This window comes from Haliaeetus albicilla, chromosome 30 (genome assembly GCF_947461875.1).
Source record: "Haliaeetus albicilla chromosome 30, bHalAlb1.1, whole genome shotgun sequence".
NCBI lineage: Eukaryota > Metazoa > Chordata > Aves > Accipitriformes > Accipitridae > Haliaeetus > Haliaeetus albicilla.
Window position 1 is genome coordinate 1,077,176 of NC_091512.1, and position 22,412 is coordinate 1,099,587.

The following is a 22,412-nucleotide window of genomic DNA, read 5'->3' on the forward strand; positions in this document are numbered from 1 at the left end:
GTAGAGAAACACTTTTACGTTAGAAGCAGTTTCATCTGACCAATTCAAACACCAGGACTGACCCCCCCTCAACAGACATGATTCCCAGAAACCCACTGCTGCAAAGCAGGGCTGACTCCTTGGCAGCCAATGGGCAGAGGTCCTGCTCCTCACGAGACACGCAGCCAGCACCAACCAGAGCTCCATCCACAGAGCTGAACAGAGATCTCGTTGAAATGGAAACAATGCGGTGAACATGTATTACGAGAAATGGCTTTGATTTTGGTCAGAGACTAATGCCCTAACTTGTCACTGTCCTTGCCTCCCTGTTCAGTGCTCCACACCCAGAGGCAGCAGATGTCCAACAGCAGCTCCATCACCCAGTTCCTCCTCCTGGCATTTGCAGACACACAGGAGCTGCAGCTCTTGCACTTCTGGCTCTTCCTGGGCGTCTACCTGGCTGCCCTCCTGGCCAACGGCCTCATCATCACCGCCATAGCCTGTGACCACCGCCTCCACACACCCATGTACTTCTTCCTCCTCAACCTCTCCCTCCTTGACCTGGGCTCCATCTCCACCACTGTCCCCAAAGCCATGGCCAACTCCCTCTGGGACACCAGGGCCATCTCCTATGCAGGATGTGCTGCACAGGTCTTTCTGTTTGTCTTTTTGATGTCAGCAGAGTATTTTCTTCTCACTGTCATGGCCTACGACCGCTACGTTGCCATCTGCAAACCCCTGCACTATGGGACCCTCCTGGGCAGCAGAGCTTGTGTCCACATGGCAGCAGCTGCCTGGGGCAGTGGGTTTCTCCATGCTGTGCTGCACACTGCCAATACATTTTCACTACCCCTCTGCCAAGACAATGCCGTGGACCAGTTCTTCTGCGAAATCCCCCAGATCCTCAAGCTCGCCTGCTCAGATGCCTACCTCAGGGAAGTTGGGGTACTTGTAGTTGGCTTCTGTTTAGCTGTTGGGTGTTTTGTTTTCATTGTGCTGTCCTATGGGCAGATCTTCAGGGCTGTGCTGAGGATCCCTTCTGAGCAGGGACGACACAAAGCCTTTTCCACCTGCCTCCCTCATCTTGCTGTGGTCTTCTTGTTTATAAGTACTGCCATGATTGCCTACCTGAAGCCCCCCTCCTTGTCCTTCCCATCCGTGGACCTGGCAGTGGCATTGCTATACTCAGTGGTGCCTCCAGCCTTGAACCCCCTCATCTACAGCATGAGAAGCCATGAGATCAAGGATGCCCTGAAAAAACTAATCACTGGATGCTTTTCAGAAGGAATAAAGTATCTGTTGTCTTTTTCATAGGACTCATATCTCATTACAGGGTCAGCGTATTCTAGTGGTTATTTTCTGAGAATTTTTGGTTTCATGGCTTCTTTATTTGTTTTATTTTGTTTTGTTTTTTATCTTTGTTTTACTTATATGAATGCTTTCCACAAAGAAATGTCTTTATTCCTCTGGTTTCTAATTCACAGTCTATCCAGCTTTTGTGTGCCCCGTAGGCTGTGCAAATCAGGAGCCGTAACCTCTGTGTGTTTAACCAAAATAAAGGGCCATGCAGTGACTTGTTTTTCTGAGATCCTTCCTCCAAGACCTTCTCTGCAGCTGCAGCAATCAGTGCCTGTGTGCAGAGGGGAAGAAGACAAGAGTCCCGGCACAGCAGCACTGCCTTGGAGCACCAGTGCTTGGTCTTTCCCGAGCTGCTCTCTTCCCACTTGCATGCTTTCCTTCTGAACCCTTTGGTTGGTGGAAGGCCTGAGTGCTCTTCAAGCATGGTTACAGTCCTGCTGTGTGGCAGGCCTGTGGCCGCAGGCAAGGACAGGCAGTGGGCACTTGTGTGACAGGGCTGGCCTCCATTGCAGCATTTCCATCATACAAGGGGATCTCCTCAGGCCTTGTGTCACAGATGCCCCCCACCCCTGGGGCTCACCCCTCTCCACTCTAGAGGAGCTGCTGTGCCCTTCAGAGGGTCTGGGGCTGTGGGGTGAGTGCCCAGAGCTCTGCAGCACCCTGTGGTAGGCACTGCTGTGGGGCCAGCCCAGACTGGGCTGTGCTGGGCAGAGGGCAGCAGAGGTGGAGGGAGGGCATTGGGAAGAGTTTAGGGGGAGCTGGTCTGGTCTGGAAAGTGCCCAGAAGAGAAAAATACCAGGGTATAGGTTGCAGTGTGTGACCATGCAGGGCGAGAACTGACCCCAGGGTTTTTGGTGCAGAGGCAAGGCTTGTGGAAAGCATGGAAGACATGCAGGTGTAGGTGAGAGGAGGAGGCCGGTCTGTGCCCTTGCTGGTGTGGACAGACAGGGAAGGCGGCTCGGGGACTTCGTCACCCCATTTTTTTTCCATTCCCAGCACTTGCTGGTCATCCTGGGTTTACGGGCAAGTTTTGCTGTGAGGCTATCTCCAGCTTCCTGCTGGTCCAAGGGCTGGTTTGGGGGAACAGACAGCCCTGACCAGCCTCTCTCCTTCCCCAGACCCTGGAGCAGAGCTATCTGCAAAGCCCCATGGCTGCAGCAGGGCAGGGGTCAGGACAATTACAAAGCACAAATTTCTATTGCCTTTGTTGTGGAGGTATGTGTGTAGGAAAAGAAAAGCTCACCTGAAGATGCTGGTTGCAAGGGAATTCAGAAGCAAACAGAAGACCTTTGGTCACTTCTGAGAGACCAAGGCTGAACAAGGGAAATACAGGGCTGCTGCTGAATGGGGAAGGTGATTTAAGAAGAGCAGCCACAGGTGGGGCTGAAGGAATGAATGCCTGCTGTGCCTGAGTCTTTCCTGAAATGGTCTCCAGGCCTCTGTGCTCAGGGAAAGGCTTCAAGGGAGAGAAGAGCATGCATTGGCATGAAAGTCAGGAAATCTTGCAAGGACTGATGCCAGTTTCTGCCCTTACAGGGGACTAACCCTGGCAATGACACAGGCTGGGGGCTGCCTGGCTGGAAGGAGGACTTTGGGAAAGGTCTTGGTGGACAGCGGGATGGACAGGATGCAGCCGTGTGCCTTGGAAGCAAGGAAGGACAGGAGCACCCTGGGCTATACGAACAGGAGCACAGCGAGGTGATTGAGGAAGGGACTATAGAAAACAGTGTGTCCAGATTTCAGATCCCAATATAGGAAAGATGTTAGCAAGCTGGAGCCACTTTAGCAAAGGGCCCTCATAATGATCCGAGGCAGGAAGACTTTACCTGTGAGGAGAGGCTGAGGGAGCTGGGCTTGTCCAGCCTGGACAAAGGAAGATTTTGGGCGAAACATATAGCAGCATTGCAGTGTTCGCAGGAAGACTGAGTCAGGCTCATGTCCATGGTACAAGACACAAGGACAAGAGGCAACAGGCTGAAAGAAGGCGGTTAGTACACATATAGAGAAATACATTTCCAACATGAGGCTAGTCAAATGCTGGAAGCTGTTTCCCAGGGAGTTTGTGCCAGCTCTATCCCAGAAAGTGAGTAAGGCATCTTTGGATAAAGCCCTGAGTAATCTGGTCTGGCCCTGCTTTGAGCAGGAGGTTTTTTCCAAAAAACCTCTTGAGGTCCCTTCCAGCCTGAATGATGCTGCCCTTCCTTCCCCTGCATGTTTTCAAATTAGGGAGAGCTCTCAGGGTCTCCCTGACCACAGAAATAATTCACATCAGGTGCAGGGATGATTTATATGTGCCCCCATACATACAGCCCTGACAATATCTAGAATCCATCAACATGTGTTTTTGAGATTTCCCCAGGTGTATCAGTATCTATTAAAAAAAAAGAAAAAAAAGAAGCATTGACCTTCCAAAACATAAATATATGCAACACAGCAGTCCGCATCTTTGGTAACAGACTGGAAGTGGTGGCAGGGGTAGCGGGGCATCCTGCTGAAGTGAAATAAGTTCAGTTTTGATTTTGAGGCAACAGAAGGAGGACATGTATTTCAGGGCTGGCATCCAGAGAGAAACAGAAGATTCAAGCAAGTGTGGGGCAGTAATAGCTTGGGTGAGAGAGGAGCATGATCAGGGTATTGGCAGAAGGCAGACAGGTTGTGGGCAACTCACAGGCCTTGACCAATCCTTGCTTAACCACAGCTCTGTGTTTGAAGCAACAGCCAGTAAGGACAGAAGGGCATCAGTATGGCTTGGGAGATCCTAGGGTCCAAGTGTGGTGGGGTAAAGGGAACGTAGCTAAAGTCCACCGGGAAATCAGCACAGGCATAGGACAGTGTAGGACAGCCTGCAATGGGGATGATCAAGGGCATTGCTGAGCTGTGGTGCTGCAACGGAGGGATACAGACTCTGCCCAGGGAGCAACAGGGAGGACAAGGACTATGCCCCCTGTATCAAGGGGAAGCTTGGATTTGTGGGGGTCCTCTCTGTGACAGACAACAGGTTGGACTAGCTTTTGTCATTTAGGATGAGAGCAGGAGTCAGCAAGAGTGACCTTGTGTTTGCAGTTACAGACTGCTTGCTCAGGAGGAGGAAACAGAAAAGGTCTTTTGTCAGCAACCCCAGGAAGTCCCCAGGTTCATGAGCAGGTTCCTGTGGTGAACAACTTCAAGTGCCCTGGCATTCCCTGGCAAGGCAAAGCAACAGGGTGCCAACAGCCTGAAGTTGGCTATTGGGACAACTTCTTCAGACAGCTGCCAGGTGGGCATCAAGGGTGATTCTCACCTGGACCTGATCCTGGCCAACAAGGAAAAGCTGGTTAGGGATTTGATGATATTCAGTGTCTGTCTTGGCTGTCATAGGCATGAATTAGTGGGGGATGAGACACCAAAGGGCAGTGAGTAAGGCCAGCAGGAGAGCACAGACCTGGGACTCCAGAGGAGAAGACCTTGACACACTCAGGAGACTGAGACAAGCAGTGCCATGGGAAGCAGCTCTGTTGGGTGAAGGAGCATGGGAAATCTGACAGGCCATACAGGACAGCCTCCTTAAAGCACAAGAATGATCTCCCCAAATACCTTTGAAGAGAAGCAACCTTCTCAGAAGGCTGCTTGTGTGCACTGACTGAGCTCCAGGGCAAAAAGGCAGCAGGCAGGAGGTGGAAGCAGGGACAGCTGCCGACAGAATGTACAAACCTTGTCCCAGGACGTAGGGATGATGCCAAAGCCAAAGGTCCCATTGTCTTGAGAGATGCAGGGGAGGATAGAGGCAGGAAGATGAGCTGATACTAGTTCATTAACAGTAAAAGAATAGACAGGGATCATGTGGGCCTGCTGCTGAACTTCCTAAGTGTAGGAGCAGGTAAGGCTGAGGAACTGAATGACTTCTTTGGCTGTGACTTCTGCCAGGCCTTTGTGACTGGTGACAGGACCCTGGAGGAAAACAACCAGCAGTAAGTGGCGATCAAGTCAGAGGTTACTTGAGGAAAGTCAACCTTGAGCAGCCCCTGGGAGCAGAGGGGAATCATCCAAGGCTGGGGAGGGAGGAAGCCAGTTTTGTAGCGAGGCTCACTCTGCATCACTGTTGACAAATCATGGAGATCAGGACAAGTCCCTGATGGCTTCCAAAGTAGTTGACAGCTCTCTTCCAACACAGGCCAGAGGATGACCAATGGAACAACAGGCTGTTTAACCTCCTATAGGAGAGCAGTGTGTCCCTGAGCATGTTCTGGAGGCCAGTAACAAGCAGGCACTGCAGATGTTTGCATCTTGACTGCCTGTCTCAGCCTGGGAGATGGGGTTTCCCCCTGCTGCGGGTGGCTTTGCCAGTTGAGTCACAAGGTCTGCTGGTGCAGAATCTGCTTGAAGACATTCCTGTAAGCCAAATCTGTTGGGAGTGGTGGCAGTGCATTCCCCCACAGACCCCCATCCTGCCAGCAGGAAACAAAACTTCTCCGGGAAGGGAGAAGGGGAAGGAAACCCTGGAGGCTGGCAGGTTGAAATTTGAACTGGCCAGTCGAGATGCACCAGGTACTCCGAGGTGACCCTCTTGGCCAACAGGGATTTAATGACCACAGGTCAGATTTGACAGGGGTATAAACAGGGTCCCGCTGGAGGACACGTTGTCAGTCCTCCTCGGAGCAGCGGGTCTGCAGTCGGAGACTCCCCCTTGGGTTGTGGCACCACCCGAGGTAACTCCTCGAGGGAGAGAGTGGGGTGAGTGCCCAGAGCTCTGCAGCATCCTGTGGTATGGGAGGCATGATGTCCAGTACAGAGTGGGACCTGCCTGCAGGCTCTTGTGTGATAATATGCTGCTGAGGTTGTCCTGTGGCCAAGGGATCTGTGCAGCATAACACAGGTTTGATGGCTGTGCCGTACATGCAGCAGAGTGCAGTCAGCCCTAAGAACTCGATGTTCAGTATTTTCCTGGTCAGGACCAGCGTTCAGGTTTCCCTGTGAGAAGTCTGTGGTCCAGTACACTGCCACAGCTGAGATGCCATGGCCCAAATGTGCACTGCCAGGAGGAGCTGAAGACCCATGGCTTGTCACAGAACTATGATGGTTTTGGATTAAACGAGACGTGGTGGGACAACTTGCTGAGCTGTGGTGCTGCTATAGAGAGATACAGGCTCTGCCCAGGGAGCAGCAGGGAAGATGAGGTCTATGCCTCCTGTATGAAGGGGAAGCTTGGATTTGTGGGGGTCCTCTATGTGACAGAGAACAGGTTGGACTAGCTTTTGTCATTTAGGATCAGAGCAGGAGTCAGCAAGAGTGACCTTGTGTTGGAAGTTAGAAACTGCTTGCTCCGGGAGAGGAAACAGAAAAAGTCTTTTGTCAGCAACCCCAGGAAGTCTCCAGGTTCATGAGCAGGCTCTGTGGAGGGTGGGTGAGGAGGCAAGGAGGCACTGGAGCTGTAAGGACCTCATGTCCTTTTGTATGTACAGAGTGTTTACTGCTGGTGACTACATCCTGCGATCAGTACTGGGCTGTGTGCCACCCCCTGCTCTCTACAAGACTCAGGTACTGCCAGGTCTGTCTCCTTTGCTAGGGGGATTTCTGTCAGCTACAGTAATCATTTCAGTCATGTCCCAGATACCGTTCTGTGGCCCCAGTGGAGTGGACCACTTCTTCTGTGATTTCACCCCATTGCTGGAGCTTTCACACACTGGCACTGTGACACTCATGTTCTTTGCTGCCATGACCTGCTTTTTAGATCCCATCCTCCCCTTCCTGTTCACATGGTCATCCTGTGTGCATCAGAGCTGCCACCCTGAGGAACGTCTCCCATCCGGCGCAGGCAGGCAGAAAGACTTCTCCACCTGCTCCTCCTGCCTCACTAATGCCACTCTTTTCTACGACACCCTCATCCTTGGGTGTGTGATGCCCAGAAGAACCTCCCTGAGAGAGGTTGACAAAGCCCCTTATCTACACCATCCTCACATCCCTGTTCAATCCTCTCATCTACAGTCTGTGGACTAGAAAGTTTGGGGGAGGGGGACACTGAGAAAAATGCTCAGGGAAGCTGTGAGCTGCACGGAGAGCCCGTGGGAGTTGTAGGCCTGCAGGAAGAGATTGCTTCTGGTTCTCTTTTGAACCAGCCCAGAGGACCTGGGCTGGCATGTGCGGTGTCCTGGGCACGTCCCTGGAAGTGTGGGATATGAAGACGGCTTTTAGTGTGTGATGCAGCAGAGAGGTGCTAGTGGAGCTGGCTGGTGTCATCACGAGGCTTCTCTCAAACATCTTGGAAGGGGCAGAGAGATCAGGGATGTTCCAAGATCCTCAGAAAAGGCAAATCTCAAACCCATCTTCAACAGGGGCAAAAAGGAGGATGGGGAGTGTTACAGGTTGGCCACCTTCACCTCAGTCCCTGGCAAGGTGACAGGGAAAATGCTCTTGCAGCCATCTCCATCGCTTGAAGGACAAGAAAAGGATTGCTGAACCCATGTGGGAGGGGAAAGAAGGGCATGCTGTGTACCTGGACTTTTGCAAGTCCTTGGATGTGATTTCCCATAGTCTCCTTAGAGCAGATTGTTGACATCTGGACTGAAGACGTGGACAATGCAGTGCTTGGGAAGTTGGATGGATGATCAGGATCAAATTCCATCAATGGCACAAAGTCCTCTGAGAAGCCAGATACTAGCAGCATCCCTCCATGATCAGCAAAATTTCATAAAAGATCATTAAAAGCTGGAAATGAAGGCTTTTTCTGCTATTGCATAGATTTCTTTTTCTGCATAGGCTTCCACATTTTCTAAAATTTACATTCTGGTGTTGATTCAGTTGTCCGCACAGAGGTGGCCATGGCATCCAAGCTGCCCTGTGGTAACTAAAGCACCCATGCGGGAAAAGTGATGCAGGAATCCTTCGGATGTACAAGTGGGTTTGCAGGCAGGGAAGCTCTGGGGTGGTGCAGGGCATCACCTTCCTCCAGTGCTGCTGGGTAGGCTGTGAAGAGGCCTCTCAAGCACAGCAGACAGTATGTCTCCTTGGATGGTGGCTGTGAGGTCACTTCTGACTGGTCAGCTGCAGCAGGGAGAGAGATACTCTGAGGTCATGAAGGTCATCAGGAAGCCGCCCTCAACAGGAAGACACATTTGGGGAGGCCAGGAGGAGCCTGGGCAAAAGAAATGGGAGATTTGGGGGAGGGAAGAGGGCCTTGGCCAACAGACACAAAAGCTTTTGAAGAGGTAAAATGGGTTAAGGGGACGTTGCTGTGAAAACATTCTTGTTAAGCCTTTACACTATCTCTAACTAGTAACCTTAAGCCCTAACCCTACCCCTAAATACTCGTCCTCCCCCTGACAGTAATCCACTGTTACTAACCTAACTGAGCTTAGGCTATCCCTAACCTCAAAGCTTACATCTAAGCCAAATCCCAAACCCAGAACCCCTTACCCTTACACTTACCCAGTTGCTCAGCCTAGCCCCTAGCCTCTACCCCTAGTATTAACATGTTGGCCTTAATCCTAGCCCTCACCCCAGCTCTAAACAAAACCCTAACCCACCATGCTAGCCTGCACCTTAAACACTCGCCAGGGAACCTCAGCAGAACACCAAACTCCCTCCCTAAGCCTTTGCCTAATCCCCATCCCTGAAAGGTGAGCTCTAATCCCTAAGCTCCAACCTGAACACCGAATCCCTGAAGCTCTTTTTCCCACGCTCTACTGCCCTCATCTTGGTCACCTCTCCTTAACCTCACTTAAGATGTTTGGCCCCTTGGGACCAGGACAGGGATCATGATGTCCCAGAACAGTCGCATGGCATTGGGAGAGGAATGTGAGGTGACCTGTGTCTGATGAGCTCGTAGTCCACAAGGAGGAGATGGGTGGGAATGCTATGGTGAGGTCAGCTGTGCCTCAGGATCTCATGGGACAGCAGGAGGCACAAGGCTGGGAAGGTGGCTGGGAGGTCCCTTCTGTCCTTGGAGTTGATAGGCCAGCAGCAGGAACATGGCTGGGAAAGGGACTGTGAGGTCACTTCTTTGTGAAGGAGCTGATAGGTCAGCCCTTGACTCATGGCTGGGATATGTGCTTTTACACTCACATCTGCCAGTGTCTCTGACAGGCCAGCGGAAGCGTGTTGATTGTGAGAATCCCTTTCCCCAAGTACCTGGTAGGCCCGTCCAGGACGAGGGCTCAGATATGGCTTCTCACACCTCTTCTGTCTGAGTACATGACGGGACAGCATCAGGCACGTGGCTTGGAAGATCACGGTGAGGTTACTTCTGTCTGGTCAGTTGCCATGCCACAAGAAGGCTGATGGGTTGGGCTATCACTGTGACACTAATTATGTCAGAGAAGCTCATAGGCCAGTAGGAGGCACATGGCCATGGAGGCGAGTGTGAGGTCATTGGAATCTCCAATCTCTTGGGGTCATTAGCCATCAGCAGACACATGGCTGGCATGTCAACTATGACATCACTTCTGCCTGAGAATCTGATAGCCAGCAGCAGGCACAGGACTTGGTGGTTGTTCTGTACCTGGAGGTTCTGGTTTCTTACGTCCCCAGTAAGAAAGGCACGCAGCCGCTGTGCAGTATCATTTAAAATGCCATTTGATAGAGCAAACACTACAAACAGTGAATAAGGCCAACTGCATACAGGGCCGTATTAGGAGAGGTGTGGCCACCCAGGCAAGGGTGTTCTCATTCCTCAATGAGATGTGGCCACATCTGGACTAGTGTGTCTGGGTGTGGGGTTCTTCCCCAGTCTGGAGGAGCAGGGAAGAACTGGAGTTGTCCCAGAGGACATCTGCCAGGATGGGGCTTATTTGGAGAGGCTGAGGGACTTGGGCTTCTTTAGCCTGGTGAAGTGGAGGCTCAGGGCACTATAGCAGTAGAGTGCAGCTGCTTGAAGGGTGGCTTCAGAGATGATGGAGCTTTTCTTGGTAGTGGGAAGAGAAGGAAACCTGCGCAAAGTGCAGCTTGGAAGGTTCAGACTGGATGTGTTGAGAAAGAAATGTCACTCAAAGGGTAGCCTTGTGGTGCAAGAGGTCACCCAGAGAGAGCCCAGATCAGCCCATGGCCTTGTGTTTCAAGGAAAATCCAGCCACGCTGGAGAGACATCCGTGAAGAAACAGAAATGCTGGGGTGAGAGCTAGGTGGGAAAGCAAGATGGACATCAACAGCCTGAAGGGAAGGAGGTAAGGCATGGGACAGGTTATGACAGCCTGCAGTAGAGATGACCATGTGCTCTGGCAAGGCTGAAAGGCCAAACAGGTCCAAGGGATTTGTCACCTTGGATTTGCCAGTAGCTTCTGCCACTGAGGCCTACCAGGCAAAACTTGTTTTGAGGCTCTGGACTTGGTTTCCCCAAGTTTCTTCCTCACCCCTGCTTGGGGAAACCAGGATACACTGTACAGTTTTCCTACACTTGGCATTGCTCACCCTCACATCTCGCTGCCCCCAGGAAGAGCCCTGACTCACCTGTGAGGGACAGAATCTGTCTTCCCAAGGCCTGGAGATCAGGGCTTGGCCCTTCTGCTTCATAAAACAAACCAAATATTTTCTCAGCATTGTAGCCACCTTCACAGTGCTTTTGCCTACCTGCAATCACAGCCTCCAAGTATCTGCTCTAACGAGTCCCTGGGGAGGCTTTGTCAGGAATGGCCCTCAATGGGGCCCATTAATGCTTCAAGGTACTTTGCTTCTGACTTTGGCTTCTTGAGAAGTTTCTTTCAGTCTGCTCTCAGTAGCTGAGGTTCATGGACTCAGCCTCAAACACACCGTGGGGCTCATTAGGATACAGAAAGTTCTAACGAGCCTTGTTTCTTCCTGCAATTTTCTCCAAGTCTTCAAGACTTGTACAGCTAATTAGAGAAATTTCATAGTGTAGTTAAGGAGGAAGATTTCAAAGTGCACCTAAGGCCATGATTTTTTTTCTTTTAAAGAACAGTTTTTCTTACTCCTCAGTTTAGAGAAGAGGTGATAGAAGCATTCTCCAAGTGATAATGATCCAGAGTGTCTCCTCAGGAGGTCTGGACAGCCAGGAAAAGCAGTCCCTTGAGGTCTGACACTGGATGGACACCCTTGCTCCTCACCTCTCAAACCTCACCACTTCTGACATTGGCCACCTGGGGCTTACATCTCTGTTCCTTGCCTCAGACTTCTCCACTGATCTCTACAGCTGGAGGTTACAGCTCCATTGCATCATCTCCCCCCTGCCCTCCTTAGAGAACTGGCTGCACACAGGCCCAGAAGAATTTTTCCTATTTGCAAACAAAGCAAAGAAAATCATCAAGAAGTTTCATAAACAATAAGTTGCACTCCTCAACCATATGCGAAGTACAAGCTGCCCCTAATGAGGCTGCCTTTCTACAAGGGATAATCTTCTGAGAAATGTTTGTGATGGATACAAAAAAGTTAGATATAAACACAATTAAAGAATTGGCTAAAGAGACTATTAGACGACTGGAAGACAGGCAAGCTTTTAACTCCCTGAAGCTCAAAGCAGCTGCATAGGGGAGAGGTATCTTGACGAACAAAGAGCAAGGGAAGGAGAGAAGTGGAGCATAACGGAAAGGGCCTTTGCCTAGGCAGTCTGCATCTGAAAAGATGACTTTCACAAATGGTCGTTTTGTCAGGACAGGTGCAACTACATGAAAGACTACAGAAACTAAGTAGACCGTAGGACAGGCAGAACTGCGGTAATGAAGTTACAGGGAAAGACTGATATGTCTTTGGAATGTCCTCTGTAAAGGGTCATGGAATTGGTAGGGGTCTCTTGAGAGTTAACACAAACCAATGTTGCACCCATCTTCTAAAGAGGCCAGAAGTGCAACCCAGGGAACCACAGGCTGTACAAGTCACTTTGATGAGGAGTGTGCCATTGAATGACTCCTCATGGGTGACATTTCTGGGCACCTAAAAAAGAACATCGGCATGGACTTCCTAAGGGTAAATCAGGCCTTGCCCACCTGATTGCCGTCATGATGAAGGAAGTGCATTTGTGCATGAGGGGAGCACGGTGGATGTTGTTTACCTCCACTTCAGCAAGACTTTTGGCACATTCTCCCTCAATATTCTTCTGCTCAAGTTAGGACATTACAGTCTGGATGGATAGACAAAGAAATGGGCAAAGCACCAGCTGGATGATGAGGCTGAGAGCCTAGTGTTGAAGGGGCCATACCCTACCTGGAGGCCAGTGGGACATATTGGGGTATTGTGGGGCTGCACAGGGGACTCTCCTGGGTGCTGTGCAGTTTTACACCTGTGTCCATGACCCAGAGGAGGCAACTCTCACCACGTTTGTTGATGGCACTATATTGGGAGGACCATTCCTGTGCCTTGGGATGCCATTCAGGGGAACCTAACAGGCAGAAGGACTGTCCTGTCAGGAATGTTGCGAGATACAGGAAAGACAAAGGCCAGATCCTGCGCCTGGGATAGACTAAAACCCTGCAATGGCAGGGGAAGGGGACTGCCTGGCCAGAGAGCATCTCTGAGGAAACAGCCCTGGTGATGCTGGGGGACAGAAGGCAAAACACGATCCAGCAGTGATCCACACGATCCAGGGCTACCTGGTAGCAAAGGTGGCCAGCAGTGTCCTGGAGAGTAGAAGGAGGAGCCTTGCCAAAAGAGTGAGGGAAAATATTGTCTCCCCTGCCCATCACTTGTCAAACTACCTGTATACCACTGTGTCCATTTTTGGGACTCTGGTTCAAGTGTCCCGGGTCTGGCTGGGGTGGGGTTCACTTTCTTCGTAGCAGCCCCTATGGTGTTATGTTTTCCATTGGTGCCTCAAACAGTGCTGACAACACACTCGTCTTTTAGCTGTTGCTGAATATTGTTTGCACAGTGTCAAGGTCTTCTCTGAACACACCTCCCTGAACACAGCTAGAGGTATGCCACGCCTCCTGAGATTCCTGAGAACATCCACCTTCTTGTCCACGGGAGTGGGTTCCTTATGCAAGTTTCCTGGCATATCTGCAGACCAATGGGGTGCTTTAGGCTGCAAACAGAAATGAAAGCAAGCCTGTGACTGGGGCACTATCAGCTTAATTGCTACAAGAGAGGGAGATGGAGGGATCTCAGAGCTGCCAGGTTCCTGCTGAAGGTTTAAGGCCTCTGAAATAGCAGCAGAAGATAACAGTTTTGAACTGGCGTAGCCTTTAGATCATTTCACATGTGATGGGTCTGCTCCCCCAGTTCAATCACTGGCACCTGGAAACTACCCCTGCTTTTCCTTCCTTTCCTCCCAAAACCTGACCAAGTGATGACAGGAAGGAAGCAGAAAGGCCCTAGGCCTCCATGAATCAGCTGGGTTCTGGCACTTGGAGGGCCACAGATTCCTTCCATTGTACAACCCATAAAGAATCAAGGTGGGAAGTGAGCCTGCAAGTCCGAATCAACAAGGTCCATGGACAGGCAAGGCTGTGCCTATGGCTGTGTCTGGAGACCAGTAGCCCTACAGCATAGGCCAAGCTGGGGCTGAAACTCAGGCCTAGGCTTCAATCGTCTCCTGGGCCCATGGGCAGAGGTGTGGGTGGAAGCCGCAGGTGATGCTGCCCAGGGCCCTGACACTGCCATCTTAGACCCCACCTGCCAGCGCCCTCAATAGGCCAAATTCTCATTCCCTGATGTGCAGGTTCTGCTCTCTGCTGCTCTCCTTCTTCCTATCCCTGGGGATCTGGGACACCACAATTTCACGGTCATTATGGCCAAGGCTGACACCAGTCTTCACATCCCTGACCAGCTCCTCCTCTTCTGGGAGTTCTAGGTCCAGGTGAGCATCAGACTGGATGGCCTATTCAGAAGCTGACTCACACAGAAGCTCCCACCTAATCAATTGCCTGTCCCATAGAGAGCATCCATATATATCTGAACTGCCCTGACATCACAGAAGTCATCCCCCACTTCTCATCTCCTCTCCTAAGCATGTTGTGTCTCCATTCACTAAATAACCCATGGGAGCTGTCCTTCCTCACCTCAGCTCTTACTCCACTCATCTCACAGCTCTGTCATGGCACACAGGGCTCCTGCTGTCCACGCCCCAGGTGGTGGGCATTGATGCCCATTAGGACTGCAGCACCTCAGATGTGGCACCAGGGCCAAGGGCAGACTGAGACAAGGGGAGTCAAAAGAATCTCAGTAGACATAATAAAGGGAGGTGAAAGATGATGTTTAGCACTTACATTGTTGAAATTAGCTGAGGCAGAGACAGTCCTTGATAAGAAGAACTGGTCCCAAGAGCCAGCCAAGACTGGTCTTGTAGCTTGGGTGAACACCAAGAAACTACTGAGCCTGCACAAGAAAAGGGGTTGCTAGCGGTGATGAAGAGGAGTTGTCTATCTTCATCTCTGCCACCACCAGACTACCACCATAAGGAGGCATTGCGCAAGCGCAGTTGAGAGAAGGCTATGGAAATGACCTCTCAAAACTCATTTCAATATGAAGTGGGGATAGGTCATGCATATATATAGGCGTATTGTGAATATGTATCACTTGATTGTATAAATTTGAAGCGAACTGCTGAGTCAGGCGCGCAGGACTTTGGTGGGACTACCCCCCCGTGCTTCCCAGCGCTGAATGAACATACCTACTTTACAATCTCACTGGTTGTGGAGTCTGTTTTCCGCACGTCACTGGTACTACCATGGAGTGCCAGTAGGGGTAACAGTACTACCGCGCAGGATCAGGTAGGGACGCCAGGCCTACCCCTGAGCATCAGGTAGGGATACCAGGCCTACTCCAGAGGGTCAGGTAGGGAGGCGAGGTCTACTCCGCCCTTGAGGTAGGGAGGCCTGGTCTACCCTGTCTGCACAGGTAGGGAGGCCAGGTCTACCCCACTGGTGCCGGCAGGGAGGCCAGGTCTACCCCACCCTTCCCAGCAGGGAGGCCTGTTCGACCCTGTCCACGCAGGTAGGGATGCCAGGCCTACCCCAGAGCATCAGGTAGCGAGGCCAGGTTTACCCCAGAGGGTCAGGCAGGGACGCCAGGCCTACTGCAGAGGGTCAGGTAGGGAGGCCTGGTCTACACTGTCCGCGTGGGTAGGGAGGCCAGGTCTACCCCGCCTGTGTGGGCAGGGAGGCCAGGTCTACCCCGCCTGTGTGGGCAGGGAGGCCAGGTCTATGCCACCGGTGCGGGCAGGGAGGCCAGGTCTATGCCACCAGCGCGGGCAGGGAGGCCAGGTCTACCCCACCCTTACTGGCAGGGAGGCCTAGTCTACCCAGTCCGCATGGGTAGGGACGCCAGGCCTACCCCAGAAGGTCAGGTAGGGAGGGTGGGTCTACCCCTGCTTGCCTGTAGGGACAGCAGGTGTACCCCAGAGTACCAGTAGGGGTACCGGTACTACTGCGCAGGATCAAATAGGGACGCCAGGTCTACCCCAGATGGTCAGGTAGGGAGGCCAAGTCTACCCCACCCTCATGAGTAGGGAGGGCAGGTCTATGCCGCCCACATTGGTAGAAAGGTTAGGTCGACCCCGCGCTTGCTGATAGGGAGGCCAGGTCTACTCTGCTAGCGCAGGTAGGGAGGCAAGGTGTCCCACACCCACGCGGGTAGGGAGGCCAGGTCTACCCTGCTCTTGAGGTAGGGAGGCCTGGCCTACCCCATCCATGGTGGTAAGGAGGCCAGGTCTACCTCTCTCATGCTGGTAAGAGAGGCCTGGTCTACCCCATCCGCTCGGATAGGGAGGCCAGGTCTACCACACCCTTGTCAGCAGGGAGGCCAGGTCTACCCTGCCGTTGCCAGCAGGGAGGCCTCACCTCCTCCGTCTGTGCAGGTAGGGAGGCCAGGTCTAGCCCACCCTTGCCAGCAGGCAGTCCTGGTCTACCCGGTCCGCGCGGGTAGGTACACCAGGCCTACCCCACAGCATCAGGCAGGGCTACCAGGCCAACCTCATAGGGTCAGGTAGGGAGGGCAGGTCTACCCCCGCACGCCTGTAGAGACATCAGGTGTACCCCGGAGTACCAGTAGGGGTACCGGTACTGCCACGCAGGATCAGGTAGGGGTACCGGTACTACCCCGGAGTGTCAGCTAGGCACGCCAGGTCTAGCCCGGAGCACACGTAGGGACAGCGGGTGTACCCCGGGGTACCAGTAGGGGTACCGGTAGTACCCTGGAGTAGCAGTAGGGGTAACGGTACTACCCCGGAGGATCAGGTAGGGATGCCATGCCTACCCCCAGTGATCAGGTATGGAGGCCAGTTCTACTGCGACCACGCCGGCACGGAGGCCAGGTCTACCCCGCGCTTGCCGGCAGGGAGGCTTGCCTACCCCGTCCACGTAGGTAGGGAGGCCAGGTCAACCCTGCCCTTGAGGTAGGGAGAACAGGTCTACACTGCCCGTGCCAGTAGAGAGGCCTTTTTAACCTCGACTGCGCGGGTAGGGAGGCCAAGTCTACCCTGCCCTTACCAGCAGGGAGGCCAGCTCTACCCTGTCTGCATGGGTAGTGAGGCCATGTCTATCCCGCCCGCACCAGCAGGGAGGCCAGGTCTACGCATCCTGCGTGGCTGGGTAGGCCAGTTCTACCCTGCCCGCACAGGTAAGGAGTCCTGGTCTACCCCGTCCGCATGGGTAGGGATGCCAGGCCTACCCCAGAGGTTCAGGTAGGGAGGGCGGGTCTACCCCCGTGCGCCCGTAGAGACAGCAGGTGTACCCTGGTGTACCAGTACGGGTACCAGTACTACCCTGGAGCATCAGGTAGGGACGCCAGGTCTAGCCCGGAGCGCCAGTAGGGACAGCAGGTGTACCCCAGGGTATAAGAAGGGGTACCCGTACTACCCCAGAGTACCAGTAGGGGTAACGGTAGTACCCCGAAGGATCAGGTAGGGATGCAAGGTCTACCCCACCCTCGTGGGTAGGGAGGCCAGGTCTACCCCATCTGCGCAGTTAGGGAAGCCAGGTCTACCCCACCCGCTCAGCTAGAGAGGCGTGGTCTATACTGCCCACGTGGTTAGGGAGGCGAGGTCTAGCCTGCCCGTGCGGTTAGGGAGTTCAGGTCTACCCTGGCCGTGCATTTAGGGAGGCCTGCTCTACCAGGCCCGCGCGGACAGGGTGGCCAGGACGACTCCACCTGCACCCGTTGGGAGGCCTGTTCTACCCCACCCATGCAGTTAGGGAGGCCAGGTCTACCCCACCCGCATGCTTAGGGAGGCGAGGCCTACCGCACCATGCGGGTAGGGAGGCCTGGTCTACCCCGCCTGTTCGGCTAGTGAGGCCAGGTCTACCAGGGCCTTGCCGGTAGGGAAGTGTGGTCTACACAGCCAGATCAGCTAGGAAGCCAGGTCGACCACACAGGCACTGGTGGGGAGGGCAGGTCTACCCCACCTGCGCGGTTAAGGAGGCTTGGTTTACCCCACCGGCGCCAGCAGGGAGGCCAGGTCTACCTCGCCTGCGTGGCTAGGCATGCTGTGTCTACCCCACCACTGCAGCAGGGAGGCCACATCTACCCCGCGCTTGTCAGTAGGGAGACCTGGTCTACCTCGCCTGTGCGGGTAGGGAGGCCAGGTCTACCCCACCGGTGCAGCAGGGAGGCCAGTTATGCCTGACAAGCACTGGTAGGGAGGTGAGGTCTACCCCGCCTGCGAGGTTAGGAAGGCCTGGTCCAACCCACCGGCGCCCTTCGGGAGGCCAAGTCTACCCCGCCCGTGCAGATAGGCAGGCCAGGTCTACACCGCCCGTGCAGTTAGAGAGGAAAGTGAGACAAGAGGAGTCAAAAGAATCTCAGTAGACATAATAAAGGGGGATGAAAGATGATGTTTAGTGCTTACATTGTTGAAATTAGCTGAGGTAGAGACAGTCCTCGATAAGAAGAGCTGGTCCCAAGAACCAACCAATGAGGTAGAGACAGTCCTTGATAAGAAGCAGGAGCAGGCCCCAAGAGCCAGCTAAGACTGGACTTGCGGCTTGGGTGAATACCAAGAAAACACTGAGCCTGCGCAAGGAAAGAGGTTACTAGCGGTGACGAAGAGGAGTCATCTATCTTCATCTCCGCGACCACCAGACGACCACCATAAAGAGGCCCTGCGCAGGCGCAGTTGAGAGGAGACTATGGAAATGACCTCTCGGAGCTAATTTTAATATGAAGCGGGAATAGGTCGTGAATATGTAATACCTGACTGTATAAACTTGAGGCGAACTGCCGAGTCGGGCGCGCAGGACTTTGGTGGGACTACTCGCCGTGCTGCCCAGCGCTGAATGAACATACCTACTTTACAATCTCACTGATTGTGGAGTCTGTTTTCCACACGTCAGAGGGTAGAGTCAGGGGTGGAGAAAGTTCCCCTCATTGTGATCCTTATGATGGCCTTCAGATCACAGTTCCCCCATGACCCTCCTACTTTTGCAGCTTCCCCAGCACCCGACCCCTGCCCTGCTGCAGCCTTGTCCCATGCGGAGCTTTGCAGACAGCTCTGCTCCAGGGTCTGCCAGGGTCTAGGGAAGGAATGAGGCTGGGCAGGGCTGCCTGTTCCCCAAACCAGCCCTTGGACCAGCAGGAAGGTGGAGATGGCCTCACAGCAAATCTTACCCTAAATATGGGGTGACCAGCAAGTGCTGGAAATGGCCAATGAGAGACACTGGGAGTGACAAAGACCCTGAGCCACCTTGCCTGTCTGTCCACACCACCAAGGCCACAGACCGGCCTTCTCTCTCCTGCACCTGCATGACTTCCATGCTTTCAGCAAGCCCTGGCTCTGCAACACAAACCCCCGGTGTCAGTCCTTGCCCTGCATGGTCACACTCTGCAACCTCTACACTGATATTTTTCACTCCTGGGAACTTTCCAGCCCAGCACAGCTCCCTCTAAACTCTCCCCACTTCCCTTCACTTGTCTCCACCACCCCTGCCCTCTCCCCAGTGCAGCCCAGTCTGGCATGACCCCACAGCAGTGCCCACCACAGGGTGCAGCAGAGCTCTGGGCACTCACCCCACAGCCCCAGACCCTCTGAAGGGCACAGCAGCTCCTCCAGGGTGGAGAGGGGTGAGCCCCAGGGGTGGGGGGCATCTGTGGCACAAGGCCTGAGGAAATCCCCTTGTATGATGGAAATGCTGCAATGGAGGCCAGCTCTGTCACACAAGTGCCCACTGCCTGTCCTTGTCTGCAGTCACAGGCCTGCCACACAGCAGGACTCGAACCATGCTTGAAGAGCACTCAGGCATTCCACCAACCAAAGGGTTCAGAAGGAAAGCATGGAAGTGGGAAGAGAGCAGCTCAGGAAAGACCAAGCGCTGGTGCTCCCTGGCAGTGCTGCTGTGCCGGGACTCTTTTCTTCTTCCCCTCTGCACACAGGCACTGCTCCCTGCAGCTGCAGAGAAGGTGTTGGAGGAAGGATCTCAGAAAAACAAGTCACTGCAGGGCCCTTTATTTTGTTTAAACACACAGAGGCTACGGCTCCTCATTTGCACAGCATCCAGGTCACAGAAAATCTGGATAGACTGTGAATTAGAAACAAGAGCAATAAAACATTTCTTAGTGGAAAACATTCAGATAGGTAAAATAAAACAAAACAAACAAACAAAAATAACAGTCCAAAAGTATTAAAGAAGCCATCAAACTCAAAATATTCATAAAAGAAATACCAGAATAGGCTGACCCTGTAATGAGATATATTATGAGACCTATGCCAAAGACAACAGGCACTTTATTCCTTATAAAAAGCATCCAGTGATTAGTTTTCTCAGGGCATCCTTGATCTCATGGTTTCTCATGCTGTAGATGAGGGGGTTCAAGGCTGGAGGCACCACTGAGTACAGAACTGCCACCAGCAGGTCCAGGGATGGGGAGGAGATGGAGGGGGGCTTCAGGTAGGCAAACATGCCAGTGCTTACAAACAAGGAGACCACAGTGAGGTGAGGGAGGCAGGTGGAAAAGGCTTTGTGCTGTCCCTGCTCAGAGGGGATCCTCAGCACGGCCCTGAAGATCTGCCCATAGGACAGCACAATGAAAACAAAACACCCAAATACAAAAGAGACACTAACTACAAGTACCCCAACTTCCCTGAGGTAAGCACCTGAGCAGGCAAGCTTGAGGATCTGGGGGATTTCACAGAAGAACTGGTCCACAGCATTGCCTCGACAGAGGGGTACTGAAAATGTATTGGAAGTGTGCAGCACAGCATAAAGAAAACCAGTGCCCCAGGCAGCTGCTGCCATGTGGGCACAAGCTCTGCTGCCCAAGAGGGTCCCGTAGCGTAGGGGTTTGCAGATGGCAACGTAGCGGTCGTAGGCCATGACAGTGAGAAGAAAATACTCTGCTGACAACAAAAAGAGAAACAGAAAGACCTGTGCAGCACATCCTACATAGGAGATGGCCCTGGTGTCCCAGAGAGAGTTGGCCATGGCTTTGGGGACAGTGGTGGAGATGGTGCCCAGGTCAAGGAGGGAGAGATTGAGGAGGAAGAAGTACATGGGTGTGTGGAGGCGGTGGTCACAGGCTATGGCGGTGATGATGAGGCCGTTGGCCAGGAGGGCAGCCAGGTAGATGCCCAGGAAGAGCCAGAAGTGCAAGAGCTGCAGCTCCTGTGTGTCTGCAAATGCCAGGAGGAGGAACTGGGTGATGGAGCTGCTGTTGGACATCTGCTGCCTCTGGGTGTGGAGCACTGAACAGGGAGGCAAGGACAGTGACAAGTTAGGGCATTAGTCTCTGACCAAAATCAAAGCCATTTCTCATAATACATATTCACCGCATTGTTTCCATTTCAACGAGATCTCTGTTCAGCTCTGTGGATGGAGCTCTGGTTGGTGCTGGCTGCGTGTCTCGTGAGGAGCAGGACCTCTGCCCATTGGCTGCCAAGGAGTCAGCCCTGCTTTGCAGCAGTGACTTTCTGGGAATCATGTCTGTTGAGGGGGGGTCAGTCCTGGTGTTTGAATTGGTCAGATGAAACTGCTTCTAACGTAAAAGTGTTTCTCTACATCTGCACTCCCAGTGCTAAGAAACCACAATCAAAACAGTGTTTGAGTGAAAGGTGGGGGGTTAGAGCTCTCCACTATCTCACCTGGTGAGATTTTCTTGGATTTCAGAAACCCTCATCATTTGTGCTTCACTCAGAGAAAACAAAGTGTGTCCTGTGAGGCAAGAGGATTGCCTGTGGCTTAGTGCAGAGGGAGGGCAGCAGGTCTGTCACTCTGTCTTGTTGCCAGCTACACTGAGCTCTCACCTTTCTGAGATGGAATGTAATCACACCCCTGTGTTAGCCTGAAAAGACTCCAGGCACTACTGATAGCAGAGTCACCCACTGTCCAACACCAAGTGTCTCCCCCTTTCTCAAGGTCTCTGCACCCCACCTCTTGCCAAGGACACACATGGTTCATTTCACAAACAGCAGCATTTCCTCAGTCTTGCTGTATCTGTGCTTCTCCATGGGGCATTCAGGTAACACCAAGACGCGATGGGACAGACCTGCATCCTGGAGGGCAGCTCACAGCTTGGAAGGACACCCCAAGAAAATAGCCAAGTGTCCTGATGATGGTATCTCAGGAAGGGAGAGTCAGCTCATTTCCTAGGGAATGACACAGGCTGCATTGCCCTCAGCCCCACAGCTTGGAGGAGAGCTTGGACACCTGTAACCTTGTTCCCATGGTCACAGCTGCATGGGAGGACCCACAAGTTCAGTGTGTGGCTCTGCAGCTGAAACTCCCACCCCAGAGAAACAGACAGCAAGAACAAGATACCAATAGCAATAACAGACTAGTGGAGAAGCAAGGAAAAATGCACTGATCGACTGGCTCAGAGAGGCAAAGGCAGAGGCAGCTGAAGTCTCAGGAAAGAGTTACCCTTACCCAGCTGTACATGCCACCTCCCAGACACCAACAACAGCCAGGTAGTTGTTCTCAGTCCCTGTGCTCTACTTCAGGAGGCTCCTGTCAGACTTACTGATCCCTCAGAGTTACAGCTCAGGAGTCTCAGTGTGCTGTTTAAGCATGACAACAGTTGTTTGATTTCTCCTGAAAATTCCCCAAGAGTAGGAAACAGAAAACACAAACTCAGGAAAGCTCCTGATGTTTATAGCAATCCTTGCTTTCACCTTGCCCTTGAAAAGTGCCCTTGGAAATATCTTGGGGGTGATCTGGAGCTGTGAGCAGCCCTGATCCACAAAGCACCCTCTTAGCAGCAGAAAGACCCTGCCCTCCTGCAAGTTTATT

General features: G+C 52.9%; 1 protein-coding gene and 1 pseudogene across 1 annotated transcript; one reads left to right on the top strand and one right to left on the bottom strand.

The window, feature by feature from the left end:
• The first annotated feature begins 336 nt into the window (after positions 1 to 336).
• Positions 337 to 1,234, top strand: LOC138682973 (olfactory receptor 14C36-like; annotated as a pseudogene).
• Positions 1,235 to 19,820: 18,586 nt separating this feature from the next.
• LOC138682958 (olfactory receptor 14J1-like) lies at positions 19,821 to 20,846 on the bottom strand. The gene has a single exon (XM_069774487.1). The coding sequence runs from the start codon at positions 20,844 to 20,846 to the stop codon at positions 19,920 to 19,922; it is 927 nt and encodes a 308-aa protein (XP_069630588.1). The 3' UTR covers positions 19,821 to 19,919.
• Positions 20,847 to 22,412: the final 1,566 nt, after the last annotated feature.

Coding starts and splice junctions, on each gene's coding strand:
- LOC138682958 (XM_069774487.1), bottom strand. CDS start 20,846: ATGTCCAACAGCAGCTCCATCACCCAGTTCCTCCTCCTGGCATTTGCA.